Here is a 15515-nt window from a genome sequence, read left to right as displayed (position 1 = left end):
TATTAGCTTTATTTTCTAATATCCAGTTACTGAAAATAAAAAGACCTGAAATTGAGCTGAAAATATTTTTCCCTTCTCCCTGGGTATGAGCAGGTGTCTGCTTTCCCTCCTCTGATGACGTAGATACTTTGGGCTCAGAGAAGGACGCCGCTCTGGACCAGCGTGCAACGTGAACCCCATGCCGTTGCAGAGGCTCCTGCTGCCTCTGGATGCACCGAGGGGGGGCTCAGCAGTGTTGTGTCCCCAGCATCCCCTGCTCAACCCGGCCTCCCGCTGCCATCTCTAATTATGCAATTGTTGTCCCCGATGCGGTGTTTAAAAGCCGATAGCAAACGTACCATCTCCACAACTTCCACCATGGCGTCGATGCGGAGATGATAGAGGAAGGTGGTCAGGTCTTTCTTCATCTGGATGCTGTTGTCGTCCATCTGGGCCACGGTGAAGATGCGCATCTTACACTTCCTCCAGACCTGAGGATCAAGAACAACTGTTTAAATATCATACAGGGAATCCTCTCTTTCTTCTCCTTTTGGCTGCTCACCACAGCCAATCATCTTCCTCTATCTATTCTCTGTATCCTCTTCTCTCACTAACTTCACGTCCTCTTTCCTACCATCTCAGTCTGACTTCACCTCCAGAACATCTAACATGTGCTGTCCCTCACATGGAACTCCTTCCTGATCCTATCCATCCTCCCCACTCCCCTAAGGCAACCTCAACTTCATCTCTGCTTCCTCCAAGTCTGGATCCTATCTTTTCCTTAATACCACTGTCTCTGAGCTGGACAACATCAGATATGGTTGAGTTCTAGAGATGCTTCACACATGGACAAACATTGGCTCTCACACACACACACACACACACACACACACACACACACACACATAAAGTTCTAACACAAAGTAGTTGATCTAATGTTTTTCTAATTTTCAACTATGTACTTTAAATTTGATCAAATGCGTGTTCACATAAAATTTGATGCTGAGTACATGAAGAATTTCACTTTTAAGTTAAGGCGCTCCGAGTCAAATGCAAATTAAAGAGAGTTAATGTTATGGATTGACAAATTTGAACGTTTGTTTGTAATATCTCCTATCTGATGATGTACAGATAGGAGAGACAATTAAATCCGGTGATAAATGTAAATAAAAACCAATTAGCTTGGACATCTTTCGACCCGAAAGATCACTTTGCTTTTAGTAATCTGGCCCGAATGAGATACCTTGTGCTGGCGGAGGAGGAAGGGGAGCAGCATCAGCATGCCTCCATCGTGGACTATCCACCAGACGTCAATGTGACCCTCCGTGAAGCGCTCGCCGTTGGACGGGAAAGCAGAGATGTTCTTTGGTACCAGCAGAGCCAGGTGGGCGGTGGTGGTTTCTCGGACCAGCTCTGCAGGGAGACACATGCGTATCGCTTTTAACATTTGCACATTTCTAATAATTTTTGACAAATTTGTGTGTTGTAAAAAACAAAATAAACAAATAAAACATATTTGTTTGACCTAAAGAATTTAGCATTGGCACAGCAATAATTTTTAACATAAAACCTGCAGAAAATAGAAATGGAGAACCTTGATTGTCATTGTGAAGTGCTACACAACCAAATTAAGGTGCATTTCTGGTCTTATACTTGCTCACACTGCATACGCACAAATCTCTCTCCCTCTCTCTCTCTCTCTCACACACACACACACACACACACACACACACACACAAATACACATACACACACACAGATTAATAGATATAACAGTCATTTATTCATTACTGCTTATATCTTCCTCTATATTTATTTAATCTCTTTCTATATGCAGAATCTGAGACTACCCATTTTTTTTAGCGAAATAAATTGGTGAGATGTTTGATTAAGTGTTCCATCTTCTGACTGCATCTCTGGATCTTTTTGGATGGTTCTGAAAGAATAATTCTGTTGTTCACCAGAAGAATCCTGTTTGGTAGAAGAGATGTTTCCTTTCACGCTCCAGCTGGAAAGGTTGAATAGCCGGATGAGCTTTTACAAAAATGCCGGACCCCCAGATTCTCTGTTTTTACCAGAGGCGGAGCCAGAGCATTTGTATTTCAGGCTTTTCGAAAGGTCTCATAAGTTCTCGTGCTTTTTTTTTTCCCGAACCCACAATCAGGAGACTCACCGACGAAGTTCCTCCAGGTCTGGTGCTCGTCTCCCTGCTTCCAGTTGCGGGGCCAGGAGACCAGCACGGCATTGTGCTTCAGCCCCCCCAGCCCGCTGACCTGGAGCAGGTGGGAGGTGGCGTCGCGCAGGTTGGAGGACACGGTCACCTGACAGAAGCCCTTGACCTTCTCTGTCTCCATCAGTTTGTGGAGTGCCTAGGAAATGTGGGAACTGTTATGAATCTCAAAAGCAATTACAGAGCAATTTCTGATAGCAGTGGGAGCTTTATGTTGGTTCTTTTCTATTCAGGCTTTTTAACATTACCCTTGAAAGCATTTAATAACTGCATAAATGAGAATTTCACTCTTGAAATTAAAATGAGAAAAAATCCCTTTGAACTGAAAGCCCTCTTTTATAAATTGTTTAATATTTCTAAAACACAAAAAAAAAAACAACAACAAATATTATATTGTATTTGACAAAATAATGTTTCTAAAATCTGAAAAACAAATCTAAAACCAAAACATATATATAATTGTTATATATAACAATATACTTATTTTCATCCCATGGTAATTTAATGTTTCTAAAATCTGAAAAATTATGACCAAAATATTAATATCATTACTTTGACCAAGACACACCTGGTAAAATTCAGTTTCTAAAGTCTGAAATATTACAACAATAATCTCAATAATTATCTGTACCAAGAAATGCTTGGTAAAATAATGTCCTCAAAACCAGAAAAATTACAACTAAATATCAATATAAACGTTTTTATCAAGACACGCTTGGTAAAATACTGTTTCTAAAATAAATGAGAATTACAAACTTGGTAAAATACTGTTTCTAAAATAAAGAAAAAATGACAACAGAAACATAAATTCATCTTAACCAAGATGGGGTTGGTGCAATAATAGTCTATAAATGTGAAAAATGATTGAAATATTAATGAAACTATCTCAGAGAAAAATTCATTGTTTTGAGATGTATCAATGATGGAAGCTCCAAGTGAGGCTGCCGGACCTGCTCCGCCCGCTGGGCCTGGTCGTAGTTCTCAAGGTAGGTGCCTTCCAGGGCCGTTCCGACGATGGTCAGACCTTTGCCCGCCTTCAGCTGGTTGGTCAGGGAAAACAAACGAGGCTGCTCCACGTTTTGCTCGCTATCTGTGCTAACCAGCACCAGCAGCTGGGGCCTGGAGGGGGGGGTGTCAGAAAAGTACAGGAATAACAATGTCAATCAGCAATTTTAGTATCCAGCTTGTGTGTGTGTCAAGCCCTACCTCCAGTTCTTGGTGTGGGGGGGGCCTTCTTCCAGCCGCATGAGGGCGTAGCGCGCGGCACTCAGGGATAGTCCGCGGATCCCGTCACCCCACTCTTTCTCCGCACTGAGGAAACAAGCGGTGATCACGTTTTTTTTTTTTTTTTTACCGATTGCTGGGTGCGACGAGCACTCGGGCCCGAGTCACGTCAACACACAATAAGGACAACATGGTGTGTGTAAAGGGTTTCGACATTGCAGCATCATTGCTGCGCCATTATTATGGGACAATTATAAATTTCGGTATTTTCTTTTATTTAGACTTTTTCAGATAACATCCCTGTTTGTATTATGTCTGTTTTTATTGAGAACATACTAACATTTCTATTTTTGTTCCAAAGTGATTTCTTCTCAAAAAAAATAGGATGTGTGTGTCTGTGTGTGTCTGTACGTGCTAGTTATGTAGTGCCCGTTCTCAGGGAGCTTTTCCATGAAGAAAAGGTTTTGGCTAAACTGTTTTTTAGGGGAAGAGCGAGGTGAGAAACCAGACTCAGATGGGTTGAAAAGTCACAATACAAAAGCTGGAAACTTTAAAGTGCTCTTTCCTCTGAGTTCAGTAAACCGGCGCGCAGAACTCACGTTGAGGACTCGCAAACAGCCGACACGCAGCCGCCAAAGGCAGCCATCGAAACCAACCTCTCCTGAGGCTGCGCTCCACTCACCCTGCAAACTCGATATACTTATAGATAGACCCGGCTATTGCCATGGCGACAATGGCATAGTACCAGGAGCAGAGGAACATAAGCGTGAGACACAAGCTCATCCCCAGGAAGGACAGAGCCCTGAAGAGACAGAGACGAGGACAGGTGAGATGAAAAGTACAGATTTCATCAAGTAGAATAAAAAGCCAACGCACGGACCAGTGGTAGAATTTAAATCGGGGTCTCCAGTTGGGCGTCCTCAGCAGCGTCTGCAGGGCACAGGCCAGGTTCACAAACATATAGCACATCAGGAAGAACCTGCAGGACACGCATGCACACACACACACACAAAAAAAAAAAAAAAAAAAATTCCATTAAAATCAAGGGGACTTAACAAAACATGGAAAATACGGAAAATGCCCTCTCAATATCTGTCGCGTTCACTGCAGTTTGCACGAAGTTGGAAAGCAAAGAGGCAGGCTGCCCTTTTGTGCGACGAACCAAATCCTGAGCCCATAAAATTTGGCATTTGCATCGTTTAAGAAATAACACGGGACCGGCTACTTTGACATCTCCTATTGCTTATTCTTACGAAAAAAAAAAAGAAATTAAATTAAGATTTATCCTGTTGTTCTCACATGGAGAGGATGGGAGCTACAGAGTCGAGGGAGGCGATGAGGATGCCGCTCTCGCAGATGAAGGCCGTCAGCAGCAGGGACCATGTGGGCTCTCCGTTGGCCTTTCCGTGGCCAAAGATCTGCAGGGGGAGAAAACATGATGTCACTGCTGCCACTTTGTCAGAGTTTTTAGTTTCGTTATTTAAAACAAAATAAAATGATGAGGGAGGCGTAACAAGACCGACCCGGAGGGCAGGTACGATGCTGTCTTTGGCGATGGCCTGCAGGAGGCGGGGAGCTCCCGTCAGACTCTGCAGACCCGCCCCGCAAGTGGAGAAGAAGGAGCCGATGACGATCACCCACGGCGACGGCCATGCTAGTGTGCCGATCACCAAGTTCCCGTGGACCCCCTCCCCGAACCTGAGTTGACAGAACAACCTTATGAATCCTCAACGCACTAAAGCGGCTTGCAAGAAGAACGTTTGTTGAAGCCGGCTGGCCTACTTGTCTCTGAGGACCACACCCTCGATGCAGGCGCCAAAGAGAACCACGCTGGACATGTCTGAGCATTTGCGCATCAGGAAAACAAAGCACTGTCTCACATTTTAAAAGCTTCTCAAACATTTCACTTCAAAAACTCTTAAATAAAGATGCCCGAGACATGTGATGGCATAGAAATGTCGGCATAGCCTAGATGGGACCCTGGCAGCTTTGTTTGTTCGATTAATTTCTGTGCTTGATCCTTGTTTGGGTCAATGAATTAGCGTGTTTTCCCACTAGTTTTGTTATTTTCAATGTGTATCGTGTACGGGGGGAGCTCCTCCATCTTTTTTTTGTTTTTTCTCCCCCTGAGTCAGTTATTGGACAAATCAATAGCTCAGACTCTTAAACCTTAGACAACTGAAGCAGCACGGAGCGGGTGTCTGGCACAAGGGGAAGGTAGAAATGCTGCAAATTCACGCGTTTGTGTAAAGTTGTTGAAGCGTCAGGAGCAGATTTATTTCAAAAAATAGAAGAACTCTTTAATTTGGGCTACAAAAAAAATAACCTCAATCAATATGGTTTAGGATAATATCCAGGAGATCAATGACAATGTAACTAATATCCCTCTGCTTTATTGACTTGTGATTGCATAAGCAGCCCAGATGATGCGATTAGAAGTCCTAATCAAATTTATCAAGATCAGTCCTACGAGCAGATTTGTTCCAGATTCATGGAAAGATGCTCGCCACGGCCGCTCCGCTGGTCAATGCCGACGTTTACACCGGCTTCGTATGCGCCTAAGAAAACAAAAATCCCATCTTCCGTATGATCACAGAAGAAAAAAAAAAGGCTTTAGGCAAGCAGGGTTATAACTTCTAATCATAGTGTGTAGTGATCTGTGTCGTCCAACGGGGGGCGGCACTGAGCGGATACAGACGGTGGAGGTGGTGGTGATGGCGGCGATGGTGCCGATGGGAATGGACTTCTGAGCATCACGCAGATCTCCCGAGCGGTTGGACCCGGCCATGATCCCTGGGAAGAGAGCCAAGATGATGCGGTGACGGACCAGGAAAATCAAGAGCTATAGTTTTAACTTCTACAAGACAAGATTTAAAAAAAAAAAAAAAAAAAAAAATTTTTACCTGTCACAGAGGGGAAATAAATGCCAACCAGCAACGTGAAGAAGCTTGTGATGTCCGCCAACACGTAGCGGTTTGCGTTGGTCAGAGGATCATCTGGGTCCTCCACTGAGTCCATGTCGGTCTTGGCAATCAGATCCCCTTTCTCGTAGTAAGTTCCAAACAGGTTTTCTGGATGAGCAAAAGAGGAAGAGGCAAATGATTATTGTGCCCAGGAATGGCTTCATTCATTTTTTTCTTTTTATTAAAAGGCCATGAACGTGATCAGACTGCAGCCCGCTTTACATATTTTTGGATGATTTAACCCAATTCCAAGACGCCCTCTGGACAAAGTGTGTTTTTGGTCTCGCTCCTGCTCCTGAATATTTGAGTTTCGCTTTATGAAATGACACGCAGGCTCAAAGACACGTGTATAAAACTTCCCCACTCAAAATGAAGGGGAAGAGATTTTGTGACATCAGATGTCAAGAAAGCCAACCTCTGGATCAGAAATACCAATTGTAAGCACAGTGACACAGAAAACATCTTGTGTTGCAGATTAAAAAAAAACAAAAAAATTTACATTTATGAGGGAAAGAGAAGGAGTAGGATGCATTTAAGGATTTTATTATGGTAATTATAATCATTCAGAGCAACAAACCATGACAGACACACATTATAATATTAGGGTGTTTCACATCCAGGTTAATTTGCTCAGTACTTTGGCTGCAATTCCGTAATTTATATTTTCATTAAGATTTTGATGCTCCTACACAGTCTGCAAGTGGATAGTGACATCTTACTACAACATAGTGCTGCTACTTTGCAGGAACAACTGACACTACATCATGAAGTGCATTCAGGGTAATTGCATGTGAAGTGAAGCACAGTCTTGGAAAATAAAATCTAATTTGAAGCTGCACAGCTGAATGCTGGAGTGAAAAAAGGGCTTAAGATGGCCATGGGCTCTTATTGGCCTGCAGTTTGGGTTCGCCCGAAGCTGAAAAACGAACGCATGAATGCATGAACTTTTCCTGGAATCACTGGCTGCCTGCAAAATATAGAAAGCATCCACAATTGGCAATGGCAGTCAGTGAGAAATTGCTCAGTTATAGCCGTAAAATGCAATGAAAGAAAGTATAATATAAGGTATAATGGCATGGAGCTTCTTTGTACACCTCATTACATATTTCGAGATCTTGTTTCTTTCTTTCTTTCTTTCTTTCTCGCTGTGTCTTTTTCAGGCAGGGTCACTGGAGTCTGTAGGAAACTGCACATTTTCAATTTTTTTTTTAAATTCTACTTTATTGGTCCATTGCGATAAATTCATTTCTGCATTAACCCATCATGGATAAACCATGAGCTGTTTCACGCCACTTAGCGGCACCAGGGGAGCAGTTAGCGGTTCAGTGTCTTGCTCAACAACACTTTGGCAGGCTAGCAGGAGCAGGAGCTCTAACCCTCTGTGCCACACCACCACAAGTTTACCATTTTGGTGCAATCCCTTTAGTTTTATAAATTAAAAATGCAAAGTAAAAGAGCCAATTAGAATTCTAATGTGGATTGAAAAGTTGAGGGGAATTTATGGATTTATTCATTCATTCATTATATAGTCCTATGCACTACGCACATTATCTGTCCCTGCATTAGATTGAAAAGGGGAGGCTAAATGATGTACTTATTCATTCATTCATTAAACAGACATACAGTCATTTACCGTCTCATTCACATGTCTGGGAAATTTATCATCTCCAATAAGTCTGCTGCATGTGTTTGGACTCAACCTGGATGAAACTCAAGTGGACATGGGGAAAACATGCAAACTCCACACAGAAAGGTCCCTCTGTCGGAATCCAACCGGCCACTTTATAGCTGTGAGGCGAAGGTGCTAAACACTGTGCCTTTCCATAAATTATATACCCTTTTAAAAATGCCTTAAAGCTCTCTATTCTGTCATGAAAAATAATACAGGTTAAAATGGCAGTATTAGGTAAGGCTTTAGTCTGGGAAAAAAAACAAAAAGTTCTTTATCGATTTATTTTTAAAGGTCGAGGTCCATCAATAGATCATTATATTAATATATTGAAAAAAAAGTTTGTATATTGGATTGGAGTTCTTGCTAACGTGAGAGATAAAGGTCAAAATCTGAAATTTCATTCAATGCAGACTTTGAATTTGTTTCACTGTTAACTTTCATGCGGCGAACAGACGCCATCAGCGCATCTCTTCTGCATGACAGGAACACAACCGGTGACGGAGACCAAATTTATGTATGTGTGAGCGCGCTCACCGTTGGAAATGACAGAATGGCGTTTGGTTTGCACGCGGACCCCGGGCTGGGGGGGAAAACCGACCTGTTAGGATTCCGCTAGTGACACCCGGGATGCCCTGGATCTGAGTCACGTTGTTGGCAGCGAAGTACTTGTCACAAGTTGCGTTGAGGAACGGCGAATCACAGAACATGCGCCACAGTTGGGTGGTGACGGTCCCGTTTGCTGTCTCAATGGTTTTGGCACACACGCTGAAAGTCTTCCAGATCAATGTACGGTTCCCCAGGACGCAAACGCTGGTAGGGAACAAACAATCAGAGAAGGTCAGTTAGGACACAAGTGATTCATAATATTGGTTTGTTTGTGTGTGTGTGTGTGTGTGTGTGTGTGTAACGCTTTCGCTTGTGGCAGGGACACAACCAAGTTTAGAGGACACTTGATCCCATTATCTCCCTCCACAGCATTTATTCAATATTCAATACTTAAATGACAAAGGAAAAAAATATATCAAAAAGGGATACAAAATTTGTCGGTTTGATTCCCATCTGTCCTCGGGCTTGACACTGACTCCCCCCATCAGAGTGCGAATGCAATCCGGTGAAAAGCGCTTTGAAATTAAAAATAGTGAAAACCGTATATAAGTGGGGACGATTTAATCAAAAATGTGAAATTAAATTGTCCCGAATTGAATTATCTTTCAGTTGAATATCTGTCCTTGTACGTGTTTGATATCGTTGTTACTGAATTACACAAGTGGATATGGTCCCGAAGAAATGAATGTACAAATAAATATGCTGAAAGTGATCGAAGTAAATGCATGTCTGAGTGCTTTAGAGAGATTTATAACTCAAGATCATAAAAATCTCCCTTAACACACGCACACGCACACGCACACATACATACATACATACACACACACACACACACACACAAGCACAAGCATGCATCTACAAATAAAGAAAAAAACTACACTAGCTGCAATTAGCACTGAGATGAAGCATCATACTATATTTTTCCTTGCACATAAAAACAAATCATAAAGAAAGGAGTATATGAAATTGTGGATATAGGAATAGAAATTGAGAAATTATTATATAAATATAAGACACTATGTAGTAGTTAGGTCATGAAGTTTGTGCATCCTGGCTTAATGATGGTGACCAATAAAAAATTATATCAAAATAATTACCAAAATGGATATCATAAAAATTGTCATAGTGAATATATTTGCTACCTATATCATAAATCCTTGATATTTAAATGTCAATAAAAGAAGCTTATAATGAAAAGCAAACATTTTAGTTATTGAGAAAGGGTTGTTGCAGGCTACCTTCAAGGCCCCACCTTCCAGATATGGACTGCCTGCTTATATTGCGCTTTCAATGAGTTTTAAACTGGAAGACATTCAACCCTTCACATGTTCTACATTTAGAGGATAGGTGGCGGGAATGAAATTCCCAATCTTCCCATTGGAAGCCGCCCCCCCATGTGGTCAGCCTGGGAAGGCCGGCGATGCTTACGGGAAGACGGGAGGATCAACGGCCGTCTTGATGACCCCGGCGTAGACCGCCAGGATGGAGAGGATGACACAAGCCAGAAAGACCAAGGCCAGTTTGTTGACGTATTTCACGCCAACGAACACCACCGTCGCCATGGAGGTCAACAGGATGGTTCCGTAGACGCGCATGTTGTTCAGCAGGGCGGCCTCTGCCTCTGCGCCCTCAAGGCCCTCCAGGGGAAAGATCGCCGCTTTTGGAACGATGTAGATCTGCAGCAGAGAGACATTGTTATTTCATTGTCCGCCTTTATGAGGAATATTACCGTTGCCAAGGTGCTCCTTGGCGGCTGCTTGTTTTGAGCATTACTCATCCGGTTTTCCTTCTCACCCTCCTCCAACCCAAAAGCCTGTCTGAGGATTCAAACTGTCAGATTCCAGGTCAAAGGCCTCCCATACAAAGTCCCATCGTTGGAAGTAATGAATTTCACCCCCGCAGGGGAGAAGATAAAGGTGGAAAAAGAAGAATACATATCAAAAAGGTGTGAAACAGTTTCACGCTCAAAGCGGCGAACACAATTCACTGACTACGAATGTAATCTAGTTTAATTAAAGAACTCAAAAGACGGTATGAATATTCCGAACAACATGCCGTTTTTACACTTTTACTCCAGTTCCACCACGCGAACCCTAATTAGCGTGCCTATCTGTCATCGGCTTTAGAGGAATCATGACAGGACTGTTACATAAGTGTGGAAATTCCTCTTTTATTAAATAATCCCTTAATTTCAGGCCAAAACAGTTTAATCGGCACAGGGAGCAAGAAGAAAATCAAGGGGATCCGCATCTCAGCTTGGCCATTTGACTGGAGAGATGCTGACCTGGCACTGAGAACGGCGTATCACCGGGCAAACAAATCTCCCCGCTTCCTCGTGAACTGTTCACGCCGCCTAAAATAGCAGCGTCGGTTTGTATTCCTGGCTCGGGTGGAAGGATGAAACATATTCAAATCAGGCCCTCTCTGATTCCGCTCCTTACAATTCTGCGGGGATTGTTATTTTACAATGGAAACTAAGCCAGCTTTGACCCAGAAGACAGAATTAACCTCCAGGCATGATCAAACTCTGCATATCCATTAGAGGCAGAGAGAATAACAGAGAACTAAAAAAAAAAAAAGAAACCAAACAAAAAAAAAACAAAGTGCACACTCTGGTACATTGATAACTGTGGGCCAAAGTGTTGGGGTCCGTCTACTCCGCCAGACTCTTGATCTCTCCCTAATGCAGTATTTACACAATTAGCCAATACTCCATGCAGCATTGGGAACTGCAGTGGAGGAGAAATTGTGAAAAAAAGCTGTTGAGGAGGCGGGAGATGGAGATGGAGATGAAAGATCGTTGCAATTTCGTCAACTGATCAGAACTGGTGGTGCAGAGCGCAGCTTGAGGAAAACAGCTTTGAAGCACAGTGGGGGGTTGAAAAAAAACAAACAAGGAGAGGAACTATGCTTTCATAAAAAAAAAAAAAAAAAAAAGCGCAGGGTTCATTTCTGTGTCTGTGGGGCCGAAATCCAAAATCTAAACATCCATATTTTGTCTGAATTCTTGTGGAAATCTCAAAGGCTCTTTTCCAGGAAGCTCTCATTCCTCGCGATCTACGAATGACCCGGCCGTTACGAGATCGCATTGCACGGACGTTCAGAGAGCCCGCATGATGTCTGGACACTTCGATGATCCAAAAGTAAACCCTTGATCACGTAAAAGTATAAATGTTATTTATTTAAAGCGTTCATTCAAATAAAGAAAACCAGAATGTGGAGTGGAGGAGGTGGTTTTTGCAGACCTGTCATTATTACAGTGACCAATGTAATATAGCCTGTGATGATAATGCCGAAGAGAACAAGAGGTCCATATGTTCTTGCAGCGTTTCCGCAGCAACCGATGACACAGACGATCTACTCAGCATGTTTTATAACCCCTTGGTCTTTTGGACGAAGGGTATACAAGACGATGAGACATGTTCAGAGACAATGAGGAGAAGACATAAGGCAAAGATGAAGATGTTGAGGAATGAGCCCAATAGAGGAACAGCACGTGTTAGATGTTCTGGAGATAAAGTCAGACAGAGATGGTTTGGACATGCATGGAGGAAGGATGGTGAAGATCTGGGTGGAAGGATGACGAGGTTGGTACTGCCGGCAGGAGGCCTAAAGGGGGGCCAGAGAGGAGGTTTATGTGTGGAGTGAAAAAGGATGTGTACATGTTTGTAGAAGATGTAGAGAATAGGGTTCGATGGAGGAAGATGATTGGCTGTGGAAACTCCTGAAAGGAAGCAACTGAGAGAAAAAGAAATCTTCTGACCCACAGGAGCCGAGACAATGAGTTGACATTTTGATCAGTTTTTAAATACATGAATTAAATAACAAAAAAATACTTAAAAAAAGAGATGAGTGGAGCCTGAGAACTGATGGTTTGACAAAGGGACAGGTGATGGATAAAAAAAAAGGAAGGAAAACAAACGAGATGCGAGAATATTCACAAAAAACGGGACCCGCAAAGGAATTGGTGACACTCTTGTCGAGCTGCTGCTCTAATGTTTTTATTTTTTACCTCGACACACAAACAAAAAAAGACCTAATCAAAGCTTTACAGGCAGGATTAGGAACGAGGTCACAAAACGGGAACGATCGAGAGGCTCGACGTGAACTACAGGAACGACTTCAACCCCGGGCCTTTGTTTTGACGCCAACATTTCAGTCAAATGACATGAAGAAAAAGGGGAAAAGAAAAAAACCTCCTCCAACATCCAGCTTTCATCCTTTGCGAATGACAGCGGTATTCACTCTTGGGATTATTGGGCCTGGCCTGAGCGCTTCCCCGAAAAGAAACCTTATTATCACTTGTTAACAAAACAAAACAAAATGAAAAAAAAAGTGCAAAAGCCCAGTTTCTGCGCGGCGGCTGATTGTCCCTGCGACCATTTTGTTCAGGGTCCTCAACAATACTGATGACCAATGACATCGGATAAACACGGCAGAAAGGACCGTTGTGTAGGTACTCCAGCCATAATTTAGTCGGAGGGGTTTTATTATCTTGTAGCGAGACTGTATTTGGAGCACAAAGGTGTTGGCCTCCTCCTGTGAGTCAACACTGTCATCACCATGACAAGAGTGGTCAGACAATGATTGTGCTGGTTCAATGCGGGCGACAGAAAAGTGGTGATTGGGTGGTCAGCCTCCGATAAACCACCCCATCATTTTCTGTTTAGCTTAGCTGAGGTCTTAAAGCACCATGAATGAACAGGTGAACTGCCGTTGTGGGATGACCGCACAAAAGGCACTTTGGTCTTTAATAGTGATTTTAAGTTAAAAAAAAAAAAAAAAAAACAGTTTTGTGTTGCTATCTGTCTTCAGATGTGAAGTCTCACTTCCTTCCACAACGTTTACCCTGATCTAAACCCTGACCGCAACCTATTAACGCCTAACCTTAACCCGACTGGTACCCCATCCCACTTCTGGACATAAAAAAGGAACAGTAAAAATGTCAGAGGGGACTACCGATCCCGACAAAGTGTTTATACAATAGGTGGGTCCAAAGAGGTGCCTCCCCCATACAAACACACACAACCTGTAAGTGTTGATGGGGAGCGTTGGTGCTGTAGCTAGGCAACGCAGATTGATGGGGTGTTCTCTCACCAGGAGGAGCTCGATGGCCCCCAGGATGTACATGGCGCCGGCGTAGGTGGTCCCGAGGTAGAAACAGATCCCCACCGCTCCTCCGAACTCAGGGCCGAGCGAACGGGAGATCATGTAGTAGGAGCCTCCCGCTGAAACGACAGGGGAAAGAAACACGATGTAAGGATGAGTGCTGCCGCAGATGTTTTTCCACAAGAGTCCATGACCTGGATGAAATTTTTTATTTACCCGTGACTTGTATACGCTAATTAAAGATTGGCTTTCTTGAATTCTACGCTTCATTTGTTGTTAGATAACCATGAAAATTTGTAACATTTTAAAATAATAAGAATAACACGCTTTACTCAACACTGTACATATATATATAAAAATACAGATTTAAAACAAAGAAAATTAAAACAATAAAAGTGACAAAGTGCCAAATGCGGTGCATTATTTACCTTAACAAGTGACTGCTCGCCTTATTATTTGACAACATACAGATTCACCGACTGTTTACCTGCCAATTTACAACCCTCTCTATTGCGCTACTGCAAATTTATTCCCGCAACATCTTTCATTCACAGCATTTCATTGTGCTTATTTATTGTTTTATGTCCTTCCTAAATCACCTTCTATGTTACTAACACCTTCTTATACAACAGTTGGGTTCAGAAATATTTGGACAGTGACACAAGTTTTGTTATTTTAGCTGAAAACATATTCAGGATACAATTATATGATGAATATGGTATTAAAGTGCAGACTCTCAGATGTAATATGAGAGTATTCACATTCAAATTTGTGCAGGGGTTTAGGAATTATATCTCTTTAATACATGGCCGACTCTTTTTCAAGGAAGCAAAAGTAATTGGACAATTGAATCAGAAGGCTTGAAAAAAAAAAAATAGAAAAAAAACAAAGCTGCATAGGCTCTTCCTATGGTAACCTGTGATAAGTTAAGCAGTTAAAACATCTGGAGTTGACTCCAGGTGTGGTGCAATGTTATGTGACAACAAGTTAGATTGCATAAGATTCTGCTTTACTGTTTTTTTTTTTGAGGGGGGTGGGGGGTTCAAGCTGCGCTTCCTGAAATGTGCCAAAAGCAATCAGTGAAAGAGAAATTTTCGGCCTCAAACAGCGACGACGGTCGCGGCGCCAGCGTCTGCTCACCCACCTGGCACTACTCCATTGGTTGCGATGGCACTCATTGAGATGGCAGTCAGCATGGTCTGCACAGAGAGGGAGGAGGGTGGGAAAGGGGTGGGGGGATAGTGACAGGGGAGGAGGAAAAATAAAGAAAATGACGTAATTTTTAGTCTGGAACAGCAGAGATCAGACATATTTTCATGTGATTCCCTCAGTGTTGCCTTTGAGCACATTTGAATATCTCCTATCTCCATGACTACCTTGAAAGTGACATATATAATTAGAGAAATGTCCAGCAGTCCCCAACGCCCGAGCTGTGGACCAGAAAGAATAAATAACTTAATATATGTGTGTTTTATTTATTATCCGAGTCTGAACAATGATTTATTTTGAAAAATGACCAAATTCTCTCTGTTACATCTGTCTATGACTCACTCTTGATGCAAGCCAGGATGCTTGTCTCGGTCACATGGTACATTAACACTAATATTAAACCCACAAGCTAGCAAAATGAGTGAAAAACAGATGTCTTTGGAAAGTTTCTTTCATTGCAAAGGGGGAAAAGTGCAGTGAGGAGACAGAAGAAGAGCCTATGATCACTAAGATAAAGAAAGCT

The 15515-nt window shown here is 42.5% G+C and overlaps 1 protein-coding gene across 4 annotated transcripts in view; it reads right to left on the bottom strand.

Moving 5' to 3' along the window:
• The window catches only part of slc12a5a (solute carrier family 12 member 5a), a 178741-nt gene that overhangs the window by 6608 nt on the left and 156618 nt on the right, over positions 1-15515 (bottom strand). For all 4 annotated transcript variants that reach the window (XM_086149828.1, XM_086149829.1, XM_086149830.1 and 1 more), the window contains exons 5-20: positions 14928-14982; positions 13772-13902; positions 10103-10350; positions 8667-8878; positions 6337-6504; positions 6128-6226; positions 5216-5273; positions 4957-5131; positions 4733-4851; positions 4314-4412; positions 4116-4235; positions 3416-3520; positions 3160-3328; positions 2153-2348; positions 1223-1392; positions 339-470 (exon numbers count right to left, since the gene is read on the bottom strand). In XM_086149828.1, coding sequence (XP_086005954.1) covers positions 339-470; positions 1223-1392; positions 2153-2348; positions 3160-3328; positions 3416-3520; positions 4116-4235; positions 4314-4412; positions 4733-4851; positions 4957-5131; positions 5216-5273; positions 6128-6226; positions 6337-6504; positions 8667-8878; positions 10103-10350; positions 13772-13902; positions 14928-14982 — 2256 coding nt within the window. The remainder of the gene's footprint in view (positions 1-338; positions 471-1222; positions 1393-2152; positions 2349-3159; positions 3329-3415; positions 3521-4115; positions 4236-4313; positions 4413-4732; positions 4852-4956; positions 5132-5215; positions 5274-6127; positions 6227-6336; positions 6505-8666; positions 8879-10102; positions 10351-13771; positions 13903-14927; positions 14983-15515) is intronic.

This window comes from Fistularia commersonii, chromosome 7 (genome assembly GCF_037954325.1).
Source record: "Fistularia commersonii isolate RoL2024-O1a breed Wild chromosome 7, RoL_Fcom_v1.0, whole genome shotgun sequence".
Classification (NCBI taxonomy): domain Eukaryota; kingdom Metazoa; phylum Chordata; class Actinopteri; order Syngnathiformes; family Fistulariidae; genus Fistularia; species Fistularia commersonii.
The sequence above is the reverse complement of the archived record's forward strand: the minus strand, read 5'-3'. Positions and strand labels throughout refer to the sequence as shown.